General features: G+C 42.9%; 1 protein-coding gene across 2 annotated transcripts in view; it reads left to right on the top strand.

The window, feature by feature from the left end:
- papola (poly(A) polymerase alpha) overlaps positions 1–25,731 on the top strand; it is a 95,174-nt gene that overhangs the window by 695 nt on the left and 68,748 nt on the right. For both annotated transcript variants that reach the window (XM_068038613.1, XM_068038612.1), the window contains exons 2-4: positions 11,511–11,681; positions 22,584–22,650; positions 23,604–23,685. In XM_068038613.1, the coding sequence (XP_067894714.1) occupies positions 11,511–11,681; positions 22,584–22,650; positions 23,604–23,685 (320 nt within the window). The remainder of the gene's footprint in view (positions 1–11,510; positions 11,682–22,583; positions 22,651–23,603; positions 23,686–25,731) is intronic.

Raw genomic sequence — 25,731 nt, 5'->3', positions numbered from 1 at the left:
TTTTAATTAAGCCGCGATTTTTGTGTTTAAAACAAGCCTGCTTTAAGTCACCAATTTAATTACAGTTTAAAACACTTAATTGTCAAAATTCTGCGTTGAAATGCTATTTTCCTCCCAAATCCTTGAGAATGTATTCTTTCTAATATGGAAACTAAAAAAAACTTCTCGTTGTAGTAAATTGTATAATAGATGATGTTGTAATCAAAATGGATCTCCACCTTCTGGCATTTTAAAAGGATGACCTTGGTAAGCAACTTTAATTGAAACTGGTACAGTGGGCAGAGTTACATGCCCCTTTGGTTTTGCTTGGCAGACATCCATTCAGAAACACTTCTTTTGTTTGTGGGACATGTGGACACTTGACTTTTGGCAGGAGAACTCTTTTCTCCTCTCCCACCCCACCTGCAAATCCAAGGAGCTATTTTGTATTCTTAAACAGACTAACACTGGAAAATAGTTTAGAAAGAGTAAATGGCTGTATGTGAGAGAAGGCAGTTGGACTTTCCAGATATCATTTGCTGAGCGTGAACCTGCAGTGGCTATTCATCACATCTACATGGTGTAATGTAGTTTGAAAATCTTGAATAATTGCCAATTAGGCACAAATATACATTTTTTTAAAAAAGCTGCAAATGCTGGAAATAGAAATGAAAAGAAATACCAGGAATGCACAGCAAGTCATTCTGTTTCTGTAGAGGAAAAAGATGGGTTAACATTTTTGGTGCAAGAACCTTAGAACAGAATAAGGTGGAATAGAGGGAAGAAGGTAGTGGATACCACATAATGGCTGCATTAGCAAAATTAAAGCCATTGGCATTAAAGTGTGGATATGAAATTGGCTAAAGGGCAGAGAGCACTGGTGAACAGAAGGAAATACACAGATATTCCCCAGGTGTTGATATTAGGGCAGCTGTCCCTTTGTAACCTGGACTTTGATACATAGGGTATCATTTCAAAGTTTTCAAATGGCACAAAACTTGGAAATGTAGTAAACAATGAGGAGGATAGTGACAGACATTAGGAGGACATAGACAGACTAGTGAAATGGGCAGATATGTGGTAGATAAAATTTAATGCAGTGAAGTGATTTTGTTTTGGTAGGAAGAATGAGGAGATCCAATAGAGTTAATTTTAAAGGGGGTGCAGCAATAGAGACCTGAGGATGAATGTACACAAATCACTGAAGATGGCAACACAAGTTGACGAGGCTGTTAAACTTGCATTTAACAGCCTTGCCTTTAATGATAGAAGCGTAAAGTACAAAGGCAAGGAAGTTATGCTAAATCTTTATAAGACGCTAGTTAGAGCAATGTTTTCAATTTTGGGCACCAAACTTTAGGAAGGATGTCAAAGCCTTGAGGATGTAGAAGAGATTTATTTTTTTATTTTATTTAGAGATACAGCACTGAAACAGGCCCTTCGGCCCACCGAGTCTGTGCCGACCATCAACCACCCATTTATACTAATCCCATATTCCTACCACATCCCCACCTTCCCTATATTCCCCTATCACCTACCTATACTAGGGGCAATTTATAATGGCCAATTTACCTATCAACCTGCAAGTCTTTGGCTGTGGGAGGAAATCGGAGCACCCGGCGAAAACCCACGCGGTCACAGGGAGAACTTGCAAACTCCGCACAGGCAGTACCCAGAATTGAACCCGGGTCACTGGAGCTGTGAGGCTGCGGTGCTAACCACTGTGCCGCCCAAAATGATTTACTGGAATGATACCAGGGATGAGGGACTTCCAGTTATGTGGAGAGGCTGGGCTGGTTCTGCTTAGAGCAGGGAAGGTTAGGAAAGCATTTGATAGAAGTGTTCAAAATCATGAGTCGTTTTGATAGAGTAAATAAGGAGAAACTCTTTCCAGTGACAGAAGGGAGAGTACCCTGAAGACACAAATTTAAGTTAATTGCTAAAGAACCAGAGGTGACACAAGGAAGCTTTTTTTAAAAGCAGTGAGTTGTGTTGTCTGGAATGTGCTGCCTGAAAGGGTGTTGGAAGCAGATTCGATAGTAATTTTAGAAGGGAAATTGGGTAATTACTTGGGAGAAAAAAAATACAGGGCTATGCAGAGCAAGCCTGGGAGTGTGACTGGTTAGAAAGCTCTGCCAAAGAGCCAGCACAGGGGTCCAATGGGCCAAATAGCTTCCTGTCCTGTTTGATTCTTTTTAGACATTATAAAGGGCACAATCTTGAGTATCTTCCCTGTTGAATCTGACTATTTAAAAATGCAGGATGCAGTAAAAAGAAGTCAATACTAGAGTGAAAAGAGTGGGGAATATACAGGAAGCCAGAGTTCGAGGATCCCAGAACTCTTGGAGGGTTTGTATGGCTGTCGGATGTTACAGAGATAGGAAGGGGTGAGAGCATGAAGGGATTTAAACATGAAGTTGAGAATTTTTAATTTGGAGGGAGAGCAAGGGTGGTGGATGAGCAGAAATTGTGGGTTAGGATACGGACAGCAGAGTTTTAGATGAGCTGAAGTTTATGGAGGATGGAGATTTGTGATGGGGGTATGGGGTTCAAAGCTCAGTTTGGGATTAAATAGAATACCAAAGTTGCGAACTTCTGAATGGTTGGACTCAATCTTTGTAACAAAGATGTCCATGCACTCCTCACACTTCTTGGTGGAGGGGGAGGTTGAGTTTAAGGAGATGGTTTGTAGTGGAGAAAGGAAGTCTGGTGTTATCCTTGCATTGCAGGATGATCCTGGAGTAGTGTGTAGTTTTGGTTGAGGATATTAAGGCCCAGTAGTGCTGCTTGTGGTCCAGCCAAATCTGATGATGGTTGGCTAAGCTAGTTCTGCACCAGATCGGTTCAAGCATTTATCCTTTGGACACGAGGGAGTGAATGGACCATACTAAGTGGAACATGCATAATCAGTATTTTCTAGTAAAACTGTTTTTAAATGCGAAACATCTTGTGCACAGAAGCGTCTAATACTATGCTAATGGCCGAGTAATGAATAGATTTTTGCAGATCCACTAGATATACAGAGAACAAATCCAAAATAACGAATTCAAATCTGCAATAAGGCGTAGGAAAATGGAATGGACTTTCTTTAAATGAAGGCGACTTAAAGATTCTATCCAAGACTTGATCATGAATTTACTACACGCCAAAGACACTTGGTGTAACTATGATACATAGAAGTTTTTATTTGCTTCTTTGATTCAAAACATGACCCATTTGCAGGAGTGTTCTTTTCTAATTTGTTTTAATCTACTTTTTTTTTCAGAAAATATTTCATATGTGCATGTTATATATTTTCTAAAACTGAAATTGACACGTGTCCCATTAACTACTGTGTAGGTAGGACAGCAGTTTCACAGGAACCCAGAAACACTCCAGTCTGTTGTGACATCATGTGATTTGTGTGATTCTGTGCTCTGATTATCTCCTGTATTATTCTACAGTTAAGACTATGAATAGTCACTTGTGAACGTGATTCTGTGAAAAACAGTACCCTTATGGGCTCAGTGGTTTTAGGTTTCAATCAGGATTCCTACAGATTTAAGTGAATTTTGAAAAGTGAGGATAGGGAAGAAAGAAGGAAGTACTTTTTATCTTGCAGCATCTGTGGAGAGAGAAACGGAGTTGATGTTTTGAGTCGATATGGCTTCTGAAGAGTCATATCCAACTTGAAATGTCAGCTGTGTTTCTCTCTGCACAGATGCTGCCAGACGTGCTGAGTATTTCCAGCACTTATTTATTTAACACAGAAGTCCTTGAAGCGGCCAACACCCCCAGCTTATACACACTACTGAGTCAGCGGCGCTTGAGATGGCTTGGCCATGTGAGCCGCATGGAAGATGGCAGGATCCCCAAAGACACATTGTACAGCGAGCTCGCCACTGGTATCAGACCCACCGGCCGTCCATGTCTCCGTTATAAAGACGTCTGCAAACGTGACATGAAATCGTGTGACATTGATCACAAGTCGTGGGAGTCAGTTGCCAGCATTCGCCAGAGCTGGCGGGCAGCCATAAAGACAGGGCTAAATTGTGGCGAGTCGAAGAGACTTAGTAGTTGGCAGGAAAAAAGACAGAGGCGAAAGGGGAGAGCCAACTGTGCAACAGCCCCAACAAACAAATTTCTCTGCAGCACCTGTGGAAGAGCCTGTCACTCCAGAATTGGCCTTTATAGCCACTCCAGGCGCTGCTTCACAAACCACTGACCACCTCCAGGCGCGTATCCATTGTCTCTCGAGATAAGGAGGCCCAAAAGAAAAAAAAGAATGCTGGAGCAACAAGGGTTGGTGTGTATTTATTTCAGATTTCCAGCATCTGCAGTATTTTCCTTTTACTTATTTTCCTTTGTTATCATGGTCTTGCATTAAGTTCTAATAATCTGAAACTGAGAACTTGTGTGTCCACTGATATTAGTTATGGATGTTCTTTAAGAAGAGTAGGGTTCAGTAAAATGTTGCTGATTCACTTCTTAAAGCAGTACTTAGAGTTTTGTAATCACAGTTTGGAACCCCCAGTGGGAAGGTATATAGGCTTTAATTTCCTTAGAGAGGGAGAGTCCTGGAGCTGTTGAAAATATGATCAGTAGCTCCTTTTGGTTTGGTGATTTTATTCATTAAATTCAGGTTTGACTTGTGGTCCAGGCTGAATTAACTTATTTCACCTAGGGTGAGGGTAGAAACACTGTAAGCTGGCTGCTCTTCATGGCTATCCACTAACCCAGTTAGAGATAAACTGGTGGATGGAATTAAACTTGGTTGTGATGGTTGAGGTATTCAGTTCGCATACTAGTGTTTATTGTGCAGGTTTGTGCATGAAATGTGAGCAAGGCACTGGAGGTTGTCTGGTTGCTTTGGACCTATTGCTTCGCAAGGAGTCAACAGCTTCAGTTGAGAGGGGAGCAGATCAACGGCAGGAAAAGGAGGAAGAAACCTAAATGTTTCATTTTAAAACATTGAAGTATGGGTCACTACATAGCCTCTTAATGCCTATTCTGATTAAAGAAGTGAAGAGCAGAGCTGTACCGGAAAGGTTTCTGGTTTGAACCCTAATCTGTGCTGAAGTAGCCACAATATTGTTGACTGGGATTGGGTAAGAGTCAGTTTTCCAGTTCCACAATGGCCACTTTAAGGTAAGAAATGGTGAGCAGAATCTCTGCATTTGTGCAAGATATTATCTTCAGGAACTGAAGAAATTGCAAGGAAAAAAAGTAGCAATTTTTGCTCAAAAACCTGACTGACATGAGACTTTTGCGTTGAAGGATGTAGAAGAGGTTGCACCCTCAACTGTGGGGATTGCATATGTTCATAGTTTTTGGTGTGCTTATTTGAATATCAGCAGATTTGTGTTGAGGATATAACCACATGGTTTTATGGGAGTGGATATGCTATACACGATAAATGCTAGACTTTTTAATGTGGTAAAGTCCCATATGTACTCCTGTTGCAATAGTGACATGTGTTTCTTCTTTCTGCCTTGTCCCAGTGGAAGGGTTAATTGTACTTGAGAGGATACAGTGCTCCTAGGTAGTTTTTAAAAAGCAGCATTGTTTGGGTGCATTTGCCCATGTTAATGCAAGGCATTCTGCATGACTACAATTACATGGATCTCTGGTTTGTTAGCCATGCTCAGCTGAATGGTGATTGAGCTGTGCTTTGCTGCAGCAGGCATAATGTGCAGAAGTTACATGAGGTTCTGTGGTACAGATTAATTCAGGCTGCTGACGAGTTCTCCTGTTTCGTAGGTTTAAAGCTAACATTGCAATTCTGAAATTAAGTAATGGTTAAGGTGAGTGTCTCTTAACCATGAATTGTAAGCACCTGTTGAGAACTGGGGCATTGTGGTTGAGGTGGGGTGGGGGCAGCTCAGAGAAAAAAACTGAAGCTGGTTTTGAAAGTGGTGTCACAAAATCATAGCAAGTTTAAGGCACAGAAAGAGGCCACTTGGCCCATTGTGTCTGTGCCAGCTGAAAAACTATCCATCTGTTCAAATCCCATCTTCCAGTATTTGGTCTGTAGCCATGCAGGTTACAACAAGAGGTGCATATCGAGACTCCTTTTGAATGAGTTGAGGGGTGTCTGCCTTCACTACGCTTTCAGGCAGTGAGTTCCAGACCCCTGCCACTGGGTGGAAAAAGGTTTTTTTCCTCATCTCCCCTCTAATTTTCCTACCGATCACTTTAAATCTGTGCCCCCTCGTCACTGACCCCTCTGCTAAGGTGAATAGACCCTTCACCTCCTCTCTATCCTGGCTCCTCAAAATTTTATACATTTCAATCCGATCTCCCCTCAAGGAGAACAGCCCCAGCCTATCCAATCTTTCCTCATAGCTGCATTTTCCAGTCCCAGCAACATCCTTGTAAATCTCCTCTGTAACCTCTCTAGTGCAATTACATCCTTTCTGCAATGAGGTGACCAGAACTGCACACAGTTACTCGAGTTGTGGCCTAAACAATGAGTTATACAGTTCCAGCAAAACTTCCCTGCTGTTATATTCTACACTTCGGCTGATAAAGGAAAGGATTTCATATGCCGCCTGAACCACCTGATCAACCTATCCTACCTTCAGGGATCTGTGGATATTTGCTCCAGGGTCCCTCACTTCCTCTACACTTCTCAGTATTTTCCCATTAATCGTGTATTTCTTTGCCTTGTTTGATCTCCCCAAATGCATCACCTCACACTTCTCCAGGCTTAATTCCATTTGCCACTTTTCTGCCCATCTGACCAGACAATCAATATCTTCCTAGAGCTATCCCCCTTGCTATCTACCACACAGCCAATCTTTGTGTCATCCGCAAACTTCTTGATCATGCCCCCTACATTTATGTCCAAATTGTTAATATATACCACAAAAAGCAGGGGACCCAGTACTGAGCCCTGCAGAGCGCCAGTGGAAACAGCCCTCCAGTCATTAAAATGCCCATCAACAATTACCCTTTGTTTCCTGCCACTGAGCCAATTTTGTATCCATCTTACATAGGAAGATAGGAATAGGAGTAGGCCATTCAGCCCCTCGGGCCTGTTCCGCCATTCAAGAGATCATGGCTGATCCGCGGCCTAACTCCATATACCTGCCTTTGGCCCATATCCTTTAATATCTTTGCTTAACAAAAATCAGATCTAAATCTGATCTATCCAAGTCTATCTCAGATTTAAAATTAACAACTGTTCTAGCTTCAACTGCTGTTTGTGGGAGAGAGTTCCAAACCTCTACAACCCTTTGCGTGAAGAAGTGCTTCCTAACATCTCTCCTGAACGGTCTGTTCCTAATTTTTAGACATTGCCCCCCTAGTTTTAGAATCTCCAACCAGTGGAAATAGTTTATCTTTATCTAGCCTGTCTTTTCCTGTTAATATCTTGAAGACTTCAATCAGATCACCCCTTAACCTTCTAAATTCTAGCAAAAACAGGCCTAATTTGTGTAATCTCTCCTTGTAACTTAACCCCTGTAGTCCAGGTATCATTCTTGTAAACCTATGTTGCACTCCCTCCAAGGCCAATCTATCCTTCCTAAGGTGTGGTGCCCAGAACCTTGCTGCATTTCCCTGGATCCCATGGAATTTTATTTCATCGGGGGAAATATGACAAAGACTGAAAAACTGAGTGAAAAGTTTGCAGTCTTTAAAGGAAGTAGAGAGGGAAGAAGTGTAATCAAGAGAGTTGTAGGATTGTGATCTTAAAGTAGGTGCCTTTTGGAAACTTTGTTACCAGAGATGAAGTGGAGAGAAAAGTCTAGATAGGGAAGTTAGAGGCATGCTCAGGTCATGGAAAAAAGAACCTGACCCGACCCAGACTGAAGCACAGAGGACTTGAGCCCGACCCGGTCTGAGTCACTCCAATTTTGCCCTGAGCCCGACCCGACCTGAACCTGCTCCGACCATTCCTGACACTGAACCTGCAAGAAGCTGCAGCGCGTGTGTGATTTCGTCATAGTGACGTCACTCATTCACCGTGCAGATTTAGTTTCGTCCTGGACTCCCGGCTCAGGTAAATTAAATAAATAAATAAATAAATAAAATTTCAATACTTACCAGCAGAGCACTTACCGTGAGTGCCTGACCTGACCCAAACCCGACACATCTCGTCAGGTCCCATCCGGGTTTGGGTTGGGTAGCAGGCCTCTAAGGGAAGTGACATGTGGGGATGGACTGTGTTAAGAGTGAAAGTCTTGATCTGATAGAAAGCAGGAACACATTAGTAGTGTAATGAGGTTTTAAGGGAGGAGGTCAGACAGTGATGAACCTACTGCATATTTCTAGCTTTTTGAATTTTGGCTCAGATTTTGAGTTTTTGTTCCTTATCCCTAATGTAGGATGGTGTACTCTGCTTGGGATGAACGAGAGAGGAAATGCCATTGGAGTAGTAATTCTGTTATTGTCAATAAAGTGGACACTTTGGAGAAAAATAGAGATATTGGAGCTGAAAGTAGTAAAGAAATTAGTGTCCATCAGTGAAATTGGAAAATGATTTGGTTGTCACTTGTTGACCGATCATTCACTGAAAGTTTCTATTCAGTATGAAGCAGTTGCCATGAAAGTTAGTCAAGTGATCAAGATATTACTTAGTATTTGATTAAGTCAAAAGAACTTTATTGTATAGAGCACCTTCTCAAGGGCAATTGGGGATGGGCAAAAATGCTGGCCTTGCCAGCGATGCTCACATACTATGAATGAATTTTTAAAAATTACTTTTGGAATATATTGCATGCTCCAACTTTAAAAACAAAAATGGAGGACTCAGTGAAAGATTGACGTGTCTCTAGGTTATGAGGAAAAACTTTAACTTGATTCAGTAGAGAAAAGTTGAGAGGTTGGGAGACATGACCCAGGTGATGAAAATACCAAGAGTACAAGTGACTGGCTGTAAAAAGGTAATCGCTTAGACTGCATGCAGGATGCATGTACTTGACATTGCTTTAATAAGGAGCGAATGTGTGGAACATTGAAAACTGTTAACGCTATGTCGATTAACTTTTTCATACAGGCTAGAAATCTGGCTGAGAGCAGGATTGGAGGTTGTAGGGATAGATACAGAGGTTCCTGTACTGCTGGAATGGGAGCTGTGTTTTCTAGGGTTTAAGGATGGAGAGGTTTTAAAAAAAAAAATAATCTTCAGTTTTGTTACCTTTTGGACATCAGGGAGTAATTATGCTGATTGTTCCTCTAGGAGATTGAATAATCAGGATAATGCCCATAATTGTGCCTGATCTATTGGTCTGACTCGTTGAGATATTTTTTTTTTTCAGTTTTGTTTTTGTATAAACTAGAAAGCTAAAACAAACATGATACTAGAGCTGTCATGTAGTTGTGCTGCTGTTCTGAGGATCCTTTGTTTTATCCTGTTCCTGAGTTTCTTGATTGTGTTGCATAGGTCTAAACTTGATGTTTCCTTAATGTTGGTATGAAAGTTGCATTTATGTAGCCTACCACAATTAGTGTTTTGCACTTAGCTGCAGCTAAAATACTTTAAATTTAATATAGGCTTAAAATGTAATGTACAACGCAAGGAGAACTTTTATAATCAGTTTTAACTTGCTAATGGGGATGCTGGTTGTTGTGATCTTTGTGGTAGGGCATCAACTCCATTGTTTTCCATTGTGCTTGCACTTTCTGCAGCACTCTGTTGTTGTTCTGCTCCACATTGCCAGCTGGTGTCAAGTTGGCTCACTTAGCGAATGTTTTGGGCAAATGTGTTCAACATCAAATGTCATTTTTTGGTGTCTGCTGGGTGAGCAATGTTAATAGAGACTGCCCTTCTGCACCCAGTGTGGCAGTTTTTCTTTGGGCATTGCTGTTTGCCTTGCTTACAAAACTTCTAATGGGCATTGTACCTTTTAGATCAGCTAGATTTGCAGACATTTCAATTAAATCTGTTAAGTTGATTTTTGACAACCTGTATCCTGCTCAGGATACTGGTTATATTAACTTGCAAATTTCCATTGTTTAAGCATATGCTGCCATTCTATATTGGATACAATACTAATAAATTAAGATATTGAGATTCCCTTTTGAAGGAGTCTCTGGGGTAAATGATTTATTTGCCATTGTATATGTACCAATCATGGCAGCCGTAGATAGAAGCAAAACTAGACTGAGAAGTGTCTTCATAGGTGAACATACTTGAAAATGCAGTGAAATAACTTGAGCTTTTCAGACTGAAATGTCTGTAACCCTTGATTAAACTTGTAAATGTTCACTGGTGACTGGAAGAGGGAATTACTCCACAAATGTTGAATCTTGGTTATGTGGGTCACTTATTTTGAGTAACTTAAGCAACACATTTGATTTGTTCATCTTTTAAAATACAGGTAAGCTAAGTAGAATCTACATTCTAGATCCTCTTCTCTCGTAAGTCCCGCTACCCCTCTGCAAGCACTATCTTTCTGCCACCATCACCCTGCCCCCTCTCACCTGCCGCCAACATTCCAGGACATTGCAGCAGGATTTCCTCAGGGTAGTGTCCTAGGCCCAACCATGCTACTTCATCAATGACCTTTCCTCCATTGTAAGCTCAGAAGTGGGAATATTTGCTGATACTTGCACAATGGTCATTTCCATTCACAACTTCTCAGATACTGAAGCTATCCATGCCCACGTGCAACAAGACCTGCACATTCAGGCCTGGGCTAATGAGTGGCAAGTAACATTTGTGCTTAAGTGCTAGACAATAACCATCTCCAACAAGGCATTAACATCATCGAATCCCCCACTATTAACATACTGACGGTTGCCATTGACTAGAAGCATAATTGGACCAGCCACACACATACTGTGGCTGCAAGCTGGGAATTTTGCAGTGCGTAATTCGTCTCCTTGCTCCTGAAAGTCTGTCCACCATCAAGACGCAAGTTAGGAATGTGATGGAATCGTCTCCACTTGCCTGGATGAGTGCAGCTCCAACAACACTCTGGAAGCTCAACACCATTTGGGACAAAGCAGCCTATCTTATTGGCATTCCCTCCACCACTGGTGCACAGTGGCAGCAGTGTGCATCATCAAGATGCATTGCATCAACCTGCCAAGGCTGCTTCAACAGCGCCTTCCAAATCCCATGATCTCTACCATATAGAAGGACAAGAGCAGCAGGCACATGGGAGTACCACCACCTCTAAGTCGTAGCCCATCCTGACTTGGAAATATGTTGCTAATCCTTCAACATCACTGGGTCTAAATCCTGGAGCGCACTACATAACAGCACTGAGAGTATGTGGACTGCAGCAGTTCAAGAAGACGGCTGACCATCACCACCTTCTCAAGGAAATTAGCGATGGGAAGTTGCCAGCGGCGCCCACATCCCTTGAATGAATTAAAAAATGTGATTGTATTTTTTATGTCTTTATTGCAGTTGGTGAATTTCATTGTGAAGTGATGATGCTTAATGCTTGAGTAAGCATGTTTTGCTTAATGAACACGTTAAGTAATTTTGATGTGCTCAGAACTTTAATAAATATAATTTGCTGCTCCAACCTGAAATGTTGCAGACAGTAAGTCTCAATTGCTGTATAGTTTGACATTTTTACTGTTTTGTTCCACAGCCCTGCTGCAAATCAAGGATCTCTGCAGTCCCAAGCACAAAAACATTATGGTATTACATCTCCAATTAGTTTGGCTTCACCAAAAGAAAACGATTATGTGCTTACTCAGAAACTCATTGAAGCACTGAAACCTTTTGGAGTCTTTGAAGAGGAGGAGGAGCTGCAGCACAGGTAAATCTTGCAAGAATCAGCCATGGCAGGAAAACTATTAAGCCTCAGCTTAGTCTAGTTTTAAATAATCTTTGCTTTTCCAGGTATTGTGATTTTTTCAGTGAAGATTTTGGTTTGTTTATTCATTTGACTGACTTACTTTGGCTGGTCTTTTAGTTTGCACGGAGATCAGGGAAGAGGTGTGACTCCCTCCTCCCAGAAACAGATGCCCAGGGCTCTACTCAAATCTCTTGACCATTATATATTTTCACTCTCCACATACAAACACAATAATACATTGTCTGTTGGGATTGGGGGATTCTGTGGAAAAGAAACACTCACCAAGGATGTAATTCCTTAAACAATTGCCCACATGTGCCACATAACTGTTTCAACTCGGCAGTGTGTAAGATCTTACTCTGCTTGCATCCTCAGTTCTCTCCTGCATTGCCAGTACTAACTGGCCATTGATTGTGGGTCATTATTCCAGAAAACATCTGATCTTAATTATTAGCTTGTGTATACAGGAAATGCATGTGCATAAAATATTTAAAAAGAGCAAAAGACCATTTGGCCCAGTGTGTCCCTCTGTCTTTCAGATATCATCCCTGTGTTTCCACCTTTTTTAACTATATTCTCAATCCCTTCTGGGAGAAACACATTCACTTCTCTAGGACCAACAAGTCCAGGGAACCCTGGATGTCAAGGGATATAGAGGATTGGATCAGTTTATAAGAAAAAAAGAGGAGGCTTATGGCAGATTCAGAGTGCTGAAAACAGTGGACGCACTAGAGAAGTATAGAAAGTGTAGGGGGGGGGGTGGTACTTAAAGTAATTAGAAGAGCGAAGAGGGGACATGAAAAAACACTGGCGGGCAAGGTAAAGGAAAATCCTAAGGCGTTTTATAAGTATATTAAGGGCAAGAGGATAACCAGGGAAAGAGTAGGGCCCATTAGGGACCAAAGTGGCAATTTGGGTGTGGAGCTGGAGGACATAGGTAAAGTTTTAAATGATTGCTTTTCATCTGTGTTCACTATGGAGAAGGACGATGTTGGTGTAGAGATCAGGGAGGTAAATTGTGACATACTTGAACATATTAGCATTGAAAGGGAGTAAGTATTAGCTGTTTTAGTGGGCTTAAAAGTGGATAAATTCCCAGGCCCAGATGAGATGTATCCCATGCTGTTATGTGAGGCAAGGAAGGAGATAGGGCCTCTGACACAAATTTTCAAATCCTCTCTGGCCACAGGATTGGAGGACAGCGAATGTGGTACCGTTATTCAAGAAGGGTAGCAGGGATAAACCAGGTAATTATAGGCCGGTGAGTCTAACATCAATGGTTGGGAAAATATTGGAAAAAATTCTGAGGGGCAGGATTAATCTTCACTTGGAGAGGCAGGGATTAATCAGGGAGTCATCATGGCTTTGTCAGGGGGAGATCATGTCTGACTAACTTGATTGAATTTTTTGAGGCGGTGACGAAATGTGTAGATGAGAGTAAAGCAGTTGATGTAGTCTATATGGACTTCAGTAAGGCTTTTGATAAGGTCCCGCATGGGAGATTGGTTAAGAAGGTAACAGCCCATGAGATCCAGGGCAATTTGGCAAATTGGATCCAAAATTGGCTTAGCGGCAGGAGGCAGAGGGTAATGGTCGAGGGTTGTTTTTGCGAGTGGAAGCCTGTGACCAGCGGTGTACCACAGGGATCGGTGCTGGGACCCTTGCTGTTTGTAGTGTACATTAATGAGTTCGACATGAATATAGGATCATTAAGTTCGCAGATGACACGACAATTGGTGGTGTCATAAATAGTGAGGAGGAAAGCCTTAGATTACAGGACGATATAGATGGGCTGGTAAGATGGGCGGAGCTGTGGCAAATGGAGTTTGGGAGGACTAACAAGGCAAGGGAATACACGATGGAATATACTGAAGTATAGAACGTCAGAGGGACCTTGGTGTACTTGTCCATAGATCACTGAAGGCAGCAGCACAGATAGATAAGGTGGTTAGGAAAGCATATGGGATACTTGCCTTTATCAGCCGAGGCACAGGATATAAGAGCAGGGAGGTTATGATGGAGCAGTATAAAACACTAGTTAGGCTGCAGCTGGAGTACTGTGTACAGTTCTGGTTACCACACTATGGGAAGGATGTGATTGCAATGGAGAGGGTGCAGAGGAGATTCACCAGATTGTTGCCTGGGCTGGCACATTTCAGCTATGAAGAGAGACTGAAAAGACTAGTGTTTTCCTTGGAGCAGAGAAGGCTGAGGGGAGATGCGATTGAGGTATAGAAAATTGTGAGGGGCATTGATAGGTTAGATAGGAAGAAACGTTTTCCTTTAGCGGTGGTGTCAATAACCAGGGGGCATAGATTTAAGCTAAGGTGAAGGAGGTTTAGAGGGGATTTGAGGGAAAATGTATTTCACTGAGGGTGGTAGGAATCTGGAATGCACTGCCTGAAGAGGTGGTAGAGGCAGGAACCCTCAACATTTAAGTATTTAGATGAGCACTTGAAACGCCATAGCATACAAGGCTATGGGCCAAGTGCTGAAAAATGGGATTAGAATAGTTAGGTGCTTGATGGCCGGCACAGTCACGATGGGCCGAAGGGCCTGTTTCTGCGCTGTATGACTGACTTACTGTCACCCCAATGGCTTTCCCTGGTAAATTTTTACAGATCTAAATGAAAAGGTTCATTAAACATACACTGCCTCCAGTACCAGCGCAACGAGGCTGCAGTGCGTGCTGTCTGCAGGATACATAGGAAAGGAGTAGACCATTTAGCCCCTTGAGCTTATTGCGCCATTCAGTGAGTTCATGGCTGATCTGTGACTAATTCCAAATGCCTGTCTGCTTCATATCCCTTTGGTTAACAAATCCATCAATCTCATTTAAAATTAACAGTTGATCTGACATGAATTTGCAGAAGAGAATTCCAAATTTCTCTTGCCCTTTGCGTGCTGAAGTGTTTCCTAATTTCACTTGAAAGGTTTGGCTCTAATTTTTAGACTATGCCCCGTAGTCCTCAACACTCAACAGTGGAAATAGTTTCTTTCTATCTGTTCCCCTTAATATCTTGAAAAATTGATCAAACGCCCCTTAACTATCTAAATTCCAGGGAATACAATCCTAGTTTGTATAATCTCTTTTTGTGTTTTAACTCTTGGAGTCCAGCTATCATTCTAGTAAATGTACACTGCACTCCCTCCAAGGCCAATATTTGCTTCCTAAGCTGTGGTTCCCAGAACTACTCACAGTACTCCAGGTCTAACCAGGACTTTGTATATCTTTAGCATGAACTCTGCTCCCCCCTTGCAGTCTTTTCCTCTAGTTATAAAGACTAGCATTCCATTAGCCTTTTTAATTTTCTGTACCTGTTCATGACATTTGTGTACCTGGATCCCTGAGTCTCTTTGGACCTTACTTATCACCATTTTTAAAGTACTCTGTTTTATCCCTTTTGGGTCCAAAGTGAATGACCTCACATTTGCCTACTTCGAAATCTATTTGCCAAAGTTTTGCTCATTCACTTAATATATTAATATTTCTTGGTAATTTTATGCTTCCATCTACACGGCTTACAATGTGCCTGTCTTTATGCCTTCAGCAAATTTGTTTATGTGGCTTTTTATCCCATCATCTGAGTCGTTAGTAAATGCAGTGAACAGTTAAGGCTCCAACACAGATCCTTTCAGGGCACCACTAGTCACATCCTGCCAATTAGGGGACCACCCTATTGTCCCTACTCTCGCTTTCTCGTTCTACAGCCAATTTCCTACCCAGGTCAGTAATCTGCCTTCAATAGAATGTGGAAAAATGTGAGGTTATCCACTTTGGTAGGAGGAACAGATGTGTAGAGAATTTCTTAAATGGTAAGAGATTAGAAAGTGTAGATGTACAAAGGGATGTGGGTGTCCTTGTCAATGTCACTGAAAGCTAACATGTAGGTGCAGCAAGCAATTAGGAAGGCTAATGGTCTGTTGGCCTTTATTGCAACAGAATTGGAGTACAGGAGTAGTGAAGTCTTGCTTCAATTGTGTGGAACCTTGGTTAGACTGAGTTTGGAGTACTGTTTGCAGTTTTGGTCCCCTTACCTTAGGAAAGATATTACTGCCATAGAGGGAGTGCAATGAAAGTTCACCAGACTTGTTCCCGGGATGGTGGGATGGTCCTATGAAAAGAGATCGGGGAAACTGGGCTTGTATTCTCTAGAGTTTTGAAGAATGAGATGAGATCTCATTGAAACCTACAAAATACTTAAAGGGATAGACAGGGTAGATGCAGCTAAGATATTTCCCCTGGTTGGGGAGTCTAGAACCAGGGGACACAGTTTCAACATAAGGGGGAAGCCACTTATGACTGAGATGAGGAGATATTTCTTTACTCAGAGGGTTACGAATCTTTGGAATTTTCTACCCTAGAGGGCTGTGGAAGCTCAATCATTGTGTATGTTTAAATCCATCATTGACAAATTTCTAAATATAAATGACATATGGGGGTATGAGGACAGCGTGGGAAAAAGGCATTGAAGTGGATGATCAGCCATGATTGTGTTGAATGACGGGGCAGGCTCGATGGGCTGAATGGCCTACTCTTGATCCTATGTTCCGAATTCCATGAGCTTTAGCTGACAGTCTCTAAGAGGGACTTGATCAAATGCCTCTGGAACTCCATGTAAATGGGGCAGGCGGTGACGTAGTGGTATTATCACTGGACTAGTAACCCAGAGACCCAGAGTATTTCTCTGGGGACATGGGTTCGAATCCCACCATAGCAGAAGGTGGAATTTGAATTTAATTAATAAATCTGGAATTAAAAGCTAGTCTAATGGCCATTGTCGATTGTTGTAAAAACCCATCTGGTTCACTAATGTCTTTTAGGGAAGGAAATCTGCTGTCCTTACCTGGTCTGGCCAACACGTGACTCCAGACCCACAGCAATGTGGTTAACTTTTACATGCCCTCTGAAATAGCCTAGCAAGCCACTCAGTTGGACCTAAACGTTACGAAGTCAATAAAAAGGAATGAAACCGGACGGAACACCTGACATCGACCAAGGCACCGGAAACGACAATGGCAAACCCAGCCCTGTCGACCCTGCAAAGTCCTCCTTCCTAACATCTGGGGGCTTGTGCCAAAGTTGGGAGAGCTGTCCCACAGACTAGTCAAGCAACAGCCTGACATAGTCATACTCACGGAATCATACCTGACAGACAATGTCCCAGACACAGCCATCACCATCCCTGGGTATGTCCTGTCCCACCGGCAGGACAGACCCAGCAGAGGTGGTGGCACAGTGGTATACAGTCGGGAGGGAATTGCCCTGGGAGTCCTCAACATCAACTCTGGACCTCATGAAGTCTCATGGCATCAGGTCAAACATGGGCAAGGAAACCTCCTGCTGATTACCACCTACCGCCCTCCCTCAGCTGATTAGTCAGTATTCCTCCATGTTGAACAGCATTTGGAGGAAGCACTGAGGGTGGCGAGGGCACAAAATGTACTCTGGGTAGGGGACTTCAATATCCATCACCAAGAGTGGCTCAGTAGCACCACTACTGACCGAGCTGGCCGAGTCCTAAAGGACATAGCTGCTAGACTGGGTCTGCGGCAGGTGGTGGGGGAACCAACACGAAGGAAAAACATACTTGAACTTGTCCTCGCCAATCTGCCTGCTGCAGATGCTTCTGTCCATGACTGTAATGGTAGGACTGACCACCGCACAGTCCTTGTGGAGACTGTCCTGCCTTCACATTGAGGATACCGTCCATCGTGTTGTGTGGCACTATCACCGTGCTAAATGGGATAGATTTCGAACAGATCTAGCAATGCAAAACTGGGCATCCATGAGGCGCTGTGGGCCATCAGCAGCAGAATTGTACTCAACCACAACCTGTAACCTCATGGTGCGGCATATCCCCCACTCTACCGTTACCATCAAGCCAGGAGACCACCCCTGGTTCAATGAAGAGTGCAGGAGGGCATGCCAGGAGCAGCACCAGGCATACCTCAAAATGAGGTGTCAGACTGGTGAAGCTACAACACAGGACTATTTGCATGCCAAACAGCGTAAGCAGCATGCGATAGACAGAGCTAAGCGATCCCATAACCAACGGATCAGATCTAAGCTCTGCAGTCCTGCCACATCCAGCCGTGAATGGTGGTGGACAATTAAACAACTAACTGGAGGAGGTGGCTCCACAAATATCCCCATCCTCAATGATGGGGGAGCCCAGCACATCAGTGCGAAAGATAAGGCTGTAGCATTTGCAACAATCTTCAGCCAGAAGTGCCGAGTTGATGATCCATCTCGGCCTCCTCCTGAAGTCCCCAGCATCACAGATACCAGACTTCAGCCATTTTGATTCACTCCGCGTGATATCAAGAAACAACTGAAGGCACTGGATACTGCAAAAGCTATGGGCCCTGACAATATTCCGGCAATAGTGCTGAAGACATGTGCTCCAGAACTTGCCGAGCCCCTAGCCAAGCTGTTCCAGTACAGCTACAACACTGGCATCTACCCTGCAATGTGGAAAATTGCCCAGGTATGTCCTGTACACAAAAAGCAGGACAAGTGCAACCTGGCCAATTACAGCCCCATCAGCCTATTCTCAATCATCAGTAAAGTGATGGAAGGTGTCATCAACGGTGCCATCAAGCGGCACTTGCTTAGCAATAACCTGCTCAGTGACGCTCAGTTTGGGTTCCGTCAGGGCCACTCAGCTCCTGACCTCATTATAGCCTTGGTTCAAACATGGACAAAAGAGCTGAACTCGAGGTGAGGTGAGAGTGACTGCCCTTGACATCAAGGCAGCATTTGACCGAGTCTGGCATCAAGGCGCCCTAGCAAAACTAAGGTCAATGGGAATCGCAATGGGAATCGGGGGGGAAAACCCTCTGCTTGCTGCAGTCCTAACTAGCACAAAGGAAGATGGTTGTGGTTGTTGGAGGTCAATCATCTGAGCTCCAGGACATCACTGCAGGGGTTCTTCAGGATAGTGTCCTAGGCCCAACCATCTTCAGCTGCTTCATCAATGACCTTCCTTCAATCATAAGGTCAGAAGTGGGGATGTTCACTGATGATTGCACAATGTTCAGCACCATTCGTGACTCCTCAGATACTGAAGCAGTCCGTGTAGAAATGCAGCAAGACATGGACAATATCAAGGCTTGGGCTGATAAGTGGCAAGTAACATTTGAGCCACACAAGTGGCAGGCAATGACCATCTCCAACAAGAGAGAATCTAACCATCTCCCCTTGACATTCAATGGCCTTACCATCGCTGAATCCCCCACTATCAACATCCTAGGGGCTACCATTGACCAGAAACTGAACTGGAGTACCCATATAAATACGGTGGCTGGGAGAGCAGGTCAGAGGCTAGGAATCCTGAGGCGAATAAGTCACCTCCTGACTCCCCAAAGTCTGTCTACCATCTGCAAGGCACAAGTCAGGAGTGTGATGGAATACTCTCCACTTGCCTGGATGGGTGCAGCTGCAAAACACTCAAGAAGCTCGACACCATCCAGGACAAAGCAGCCCGCTTGATTGGCACCCCATCTACAAACATTCACTCTCTCCACCACTGACGCACAGTGACAGCAGTGTGTACCATCTACAAGATGCACTGCAGCAACGCACCAAGGCTCCTTAGGTAGCACCTTCCAAACCTGCGACCTCTACCAAGTAGAAGGACAAGGGCAGCAAATGCATGGGAACACCACCACCTGCAAGTTCCCCTCCAAGTCTCACACCATCCTGACTTGGAACTATATTGCCATTCCTTCACTGTCGCTGGGTCAAAATCCTGGAACTCCCTTCCTAACAGCACTGTGGGTATACCTACCCCAAATGGACTGCAGCAGTTCAAGAAGGCCACCTACTCGAGGGCAATTGGGGATGGGTGATAAATGCTGGCCTGGCCAGTGACGCCCACATCCCATGATTGAATAAAAAAAAATAACACCCATAGATGTTACCCTATCCACTATTTCAGTTGCATCTTCAAGAAAGTCAGTCAGGTTCATCAGGCATGTCCTACCACTTACAAATCCATGCTAGTGCATGCTAATCATTGTGAAGTTTTCAGTCACTCTGTCCCTCATTATAAGGCTAACTGGTCTATAATTCACCCTTTGCTGCTCTTTGTATTTCTCCCATTTAGTCGGATCCGTGCTAGTTTTTGCATTTTCTATGCTTTTGGTTTTATGCTGTCTCTTGTCTCTCAATAATCCACAGCTGTTTTTTGCCAAGTAGAGCTCTTGCTCTTTGAGGGAATAAACTGGTTCTGTATCTCGTTCTTTTTTGAACATCTCTCATTGATCATATGTCATTTTACCCATCAACAAATTTGCCCAGTTTACTATGGACAGTCTCTGTCTCATCACATTGAAGTCAGCCTTACCTAAATTGCAAATCTTCGCTGTTTAGCGTTTTTCTTCCCTTTCAGATAATGTTACGGCATTGTTAGGCTGTTAACTAAATCTTAGTCATTACTAAGTCTACGGTGGCATTGTTGTTGGAAAAAAACTGTCCCGACACACTCAAATAATTTGTTATCTTTCTGATATGTGCTAGAGTGCTTGTCCCAATCTCTCTGCAAGTTAAAGTCCCTCATTAAAACCACTCTGCCTTTGCTACATCCTTGTCTAATCTCTACATTTATATAATACTACCCGGGGACCTATACACAACTCCCACTAAAGTCCTAAATGCTTTTCTATTTCTTAATTTCTACTCAAAACCTTAGCAGACTGCTTACCTCTCATTATATTCTTTCTAATAATTGAAGTGATTTCATCCTTAAACACTAAGGCCACTCCTTTTGCTCTATTTTCCCTATCTTTCCTGTAGACCTTGCAACGGGGTTTCCAACCTTTTCATATGAGGTGCTAGATTACAAATTTTGTCTTTACATAGGGGGCCAGTGAGCAATTTTTAGAAGGATAAGGCATTAGAAACTTATTTCAATAATCAAAAAAAATGTGCATTTTTGTGAACAAGTTTTAAATGAGAAGACTAATTTATTAATTTACTGTGTTAAACACTCTCTCGCCCCCGCTCTCGCTGCCGCTGCCCGCCCCCCCCCCCCCCCCTTTCGCCTGGAAAACTTTGGCGGGCCAAACTCTGGCACGTGGGCTGTATGTTGGACAAACCTGCCTTATAACCTGGCATATTTAGTTGCTGGTCCTGATCGTCCTGCATCCATCTCTCGGTAATGGCTGCCATGTCACAGCCACCAAATTGAATTTGCGACTAGTTTATTTAGTTTGTTTCTTTTGTACTCAGTGCGTTTGTACAAACCATTTTTTTTGGGCCACACATACTAACCTGCCTTCTGCTCTCGTGTTTTACTCATGTTTTTTATTTCTCTCATGGTTTAATTATTTTACACAGTTTCTGATTATTACTCTTTTTTTTGTTTGCTTTTCGGACTATTATTTATACTACCTTTTTCCACCTGAGCCCTGCAGCAAGTTAATGTGTCTTTTACATCAGTTTCCAAACCTGCAGCCTTGATCAGTTAGAAGGTCAAGGTCAGCAGTTGCACGGGAACATGATCACTTCCAAGTCACACACTGTCCTGACTTGGACGTATGTCGCCGTTCCTTTATAGTTTCTGGGTCATAATGCTGGACCACACAGTGGGAGGAGCTTTTCCATATGAACTGCAGTGCTTCAAGAAGGGAGTGCAACACCACATTCTCAAGGACAAAAAGGAATGGGCAGATTTGGCCTTGCTAGTGTCACCCATATCTCATGGGAATTTCAAAAAAAAAGTGAACACAATTTGCGTTGACTTATTTGTAATCTGTTTCCCCACCTATTTGCCTATCGCAAATTTGTTTTTGCAAACTCCAGTTGGGTTACCTTGAAGTATCTACTTTTCCAAAGGGAATGAGTTTGACTTGAGTAAAAGCAAAATACTGCAGATGCTGGAAATCTGAAACAAAGTGACTTTCTTAACATTTTTTAAATTCCTCATAGCCTAATATATTCCCTGTTTCATGATCTAAGATGTCCAATTAAATTGGATTTGTACATAGTGCAGCAATGGGAAAATGTAGGTTCGATTTGACATATTTTGGGAAGAATCTGCATGTTCTGTGTGAAAAATATTCTTGTTTATGTCACAAGGTGGTTGTAGTGGTGAATCTGTCGGGGATTTGCACTGTTACTGACTCCATCTAGCATGGTTCCTCTATCCCTATTACTTTACAATTTGAACTAATTTGGAGCACTGACTTTGTGATGCTTTTACTCCCAGTTGGCTTTTCGTTTTCCCTCAGCTTAATGAGACCAGGAATGCTGGAATGATGTAACAGTACATGTTACAAATACTTCGCAGTGGTTAGCACCGCAGCCTCACAGCTCCAGCGACCCGGGTTCAATTCTGGGTACTGCTTGTGTGGAGTTTGCAAGTTCTCCCTGTGTCTGCGTGGGTTTCCTCCGGGTGCTCCGGTTTCCTCCCACATGCCAAAGACTTGCAGGTTGATAGGTAAATTGGCCATTAGCAATTGCCCCTAGTATAGGTAGGTGGTAGGGAAATATAGGGACAGGTGGGGATGTGGTAGGAATATGGAATTAGTGTAGGATTAGTATAAATGGGTGGTTGATGGTCGGCACAGACTCGGGGCCGAAGGGCCTGTTTCAGTGCTGTATCTCTAAACTAAAACATAAACTACTGAAGAGGATAGCAAGCACATGAAAGAGAAAAATTGACTACCATATTGTGTAGCCCTTAATCAGCATTTCCATCATTTCCTGTTTTCAAATTTGGGTTGGCCATGCAGTAGGTTCACTTATAAATATTGTAAACCACTAGCTGAAGGAAAAGAATGAGCTGTAAAATAATCTCTAATTTCCTTTGTAATGATACATTCGGTGATATTTTAAACTGCCTCCTTATTTTGCAGAATTGCAATTCTGGGAAAGCTAAATAGCTTAGTTAAAGAATGGATCCGGGATACCAGTGAAATTAAGGTAAGGACAGTGCTTAACTGAAATTCAGTTTTTTCTGTGCTACATGATATAAGCTGCCACTTGCAACGTACATTTGTATTTAGATAAGTTGGTGAATGAAGGCTCATAACCATGTTTCAGGAAGAAACTGCTTGTTTTCATCAAATGGGAAAGGATGTGTGGTCCTTCCCAAGAAATTAGAAGTCATGCGTGGAGATCAAGCACACTAAAGGGTACTTAAATAATTTTTTTGTAAATACCTGCTAGAATATTTGAAGCATGTCCTATGTTGAATATTTGAGCAGATCAGGAAACTATATTAAACTACACAAAAAAGCAAAATACTGCAGATTAATCTATAGTTTTGCAAAGAAATACAAACTCTTGTAAACCTACAAAATGTACTGAGATGGCACTGGTGTGTAGGATCAAATTTGGAACACTGAATAAATCTAGCTTTACGACTGGTTGGGAAGACAATGTACTTCTGTGCACTCATTATTTTAATAAATTGACTCCGTCGGTAGCAAACTCGGTATTTGTGTAGAAAAGTTGTTGATTCAAGTTCACACACCACTCCAGGACTTGAGCATGTAATCTTGACTGACATTCCAGTACTGAAAGGATGCTGCATTGTCAGATGAAGAGTCAAACTGAGACCCTGTTTCCCTGTGCGGGTGGACTTAAAATTCCTGTAAGCACTAATCAAGGAGGAGCAATGAGATCTTCTGGTATTCCAGCCAATGGTCTGTCTTCAGTTTACATCACCTAAAATTGACAGTGTTCAAGCAGCTCCCATAAACAGCAACTATGATCATGTAACAGCAGGCACTTGGCTTCAAAGTATGTGAAGTATTCTGAGACATGAGACACCTGTTAAGGCACTATAGATATGTGGATTCATTCTTCCTTCATGGAAGAACATATGAATTGCTGATAACCTGTTTTACGGAATCGGTTGAATTCTTTTTCAGAACCTTCCACCATCGGTAATAGAGAATGTTGGTGGGAAGATTTTTACATTTGGTTCGTACAGATTAGGAGTGCATACAAAAGGTATGTAATAAATATATTTGGGTATCGTCATTCTGTTGCACACACAGCTGCAGAAGCATGCTTCTATCACGAGATGGAATTTCTTAAGCTGTGGATCCCTATACCTGTAGCAGCACTAATGCACTGAGGGAAATTTGTTTTGTCCCGACTTTTTGTAGGGAAGCCACTGCCAATCCAAATGTTGGGTGTTGGGGAGTGGGAGTGGGGGTGGGGGTGGGGGGGGGGGGGGCGATGCTGCTGTGATGGTGCAGTGGAGGGAACAGTCCAGTTTTGGATTAAATAGAAAATGTTATTTAAAGCAATGGTATTTAAAACCCAACTGACAGGTCAGATTCAGCCTTCAACCTGGCTGGTAGTTCCACTTATGCGCTGAGCATTCAAACTCCCCAGGTGTTCAGGATTGTGAAGCTGCATTTAAACCACTGAAGGAACAGAATTTTGCTCTAATTGGAAAGGAGCTTCCAAAATTGGTAAGTTTTGAGGGCTAAAAAAGTGCATTCACATGTCATGGGGCAGAGAAAGAGTAGCAAGTGGACCGAACCATGCTGTCGAAAAGAAAATGGGGAAAAACAGGAGATCTGGAAAGATGCAGGAAATATTCAGGTCAGGCAGCATCTGTGGAGAGAGAAATATCCTTTATAATGACCCTTTATAAGAGCTAGAGAAAGTTACATATGTAACAGGTTTTAAGCAAGTACAGAGGCAGGAGAAGAGGAAGAAAGAATAAAAGGGAAAGTCTGCGATCTAGTAGAATGACAAAAGGGACTCTACGTGGCACAGATGTCAGGGAGCAGTCCAGGCCAGGAAGATCGAGACCCCTTGGGGATGAGCGACTATAATATGATGGAATTCTTCATCGAGATGGAAAGTGACGTCGTTGATTCTGAGACTAGGGTCCTGAATCTTAATAAAGGAAACTGCGAAGGTAAGAAGCACGAGTTGGCCATGATGGATTGGGAAATGTTACTTAAAGGGATGACGGTGGATAGGCAATGGCAAACATTCAAAGAGCGCATGGATGAACTGCAACAATTGTTTATTCCTGCCTGGCGCAAGAGTAAAACGGGAAAGGTAGCCAAACCATGGCTTACAAGGGAAATTAGAGGTAGCATTAGATATTTATATGGACTTCCAGAAGGCATTTGATAAAGTCCCACATATGAGTCTGTTAACTAAGGTAGAAGCCCATGGAGTTGTGGGCAAATTATTGACATGGTTAGAAAGTTGGTTGAGTGGTAGGCGACAGAGAGTGGGGATAATGGGTAAGTACTCTGATTGGCAGGATGTAACTAGTGGTGTCCCGCAGGGATCTGTGTTGGGGCCTCAGTTATTCACATTATTCATTAATGACTTGGATGATGGCATAGTAAGTAGGGCGGCGCAGTGGTTAGCACCGCAGCCTCACAGCTCCAGGGACCTGGGTTCGATTCTAGGTACTGCCTGTGCGGAGTTTGCAAGTTCTCCCTGTGTCTGCGTGGGTTTCCTCCGGGTGCTCCGGTTTCCTCCCACATGCCAAAGACTTGCAGGTTGATAGGTTAATTGGCCATTATAAATTGCCCCTAGTATCGGTAGGTGGTAGGGAAATATATAGGGACGGGTGGGGATGTGGTAGGAATGTGGGTTTAGTGTAGGATTAGTATAAATGGGTGGTTGATGGTCGGCACAGACTCGGTGGGCCGAAGGGCCTGTTTCAGTGCTGTATCTCTAAACGAAACTAAACTAAACATATATCCAAATTTGCTGATAAAAAGTTAGGCGACATTGTAGACAGTCTAGATGAAAGCATAAAATTGCAAAGAGATATTGACAGACTAGATGAGTGGGCAAAACTGTGGCAGATGGATTTCAATGTGGGCAAGTGTGAGATTATCCATTTTGGACCAAAAAAGGATAGAGCAGGGTACTTTCTAAATGGGAAGAGGTTAAGTACAGTGGATGTCCAAAGAGACTTGGGGGTTCAGGTGCATAGGTCTTTAAAATGCCACGAGCAAATGCAGAAAATAATCAAAAAGGCTAATGGAATGCTAGCCTTTATATCTAGAGGAT

Source organism: Heterodontus francisci, chromosome 9 (genome assembly GCF_036365525.1).
Source record: "Heterodontus francisci isolate sHetFra1 chromosome 9, sHetFra1.hap1, whole genome shotgun sequence".
Lineage (NCBI taxonomy): Eukaryota > Metazoa > Chordata > Chondrichthyes > Heterodontiformes > Heterodontidae > Heterodontus > Heterodontus francisci.
This window is presented reverse-complemented; position numbering and strand designations above follow the sequence as displayed.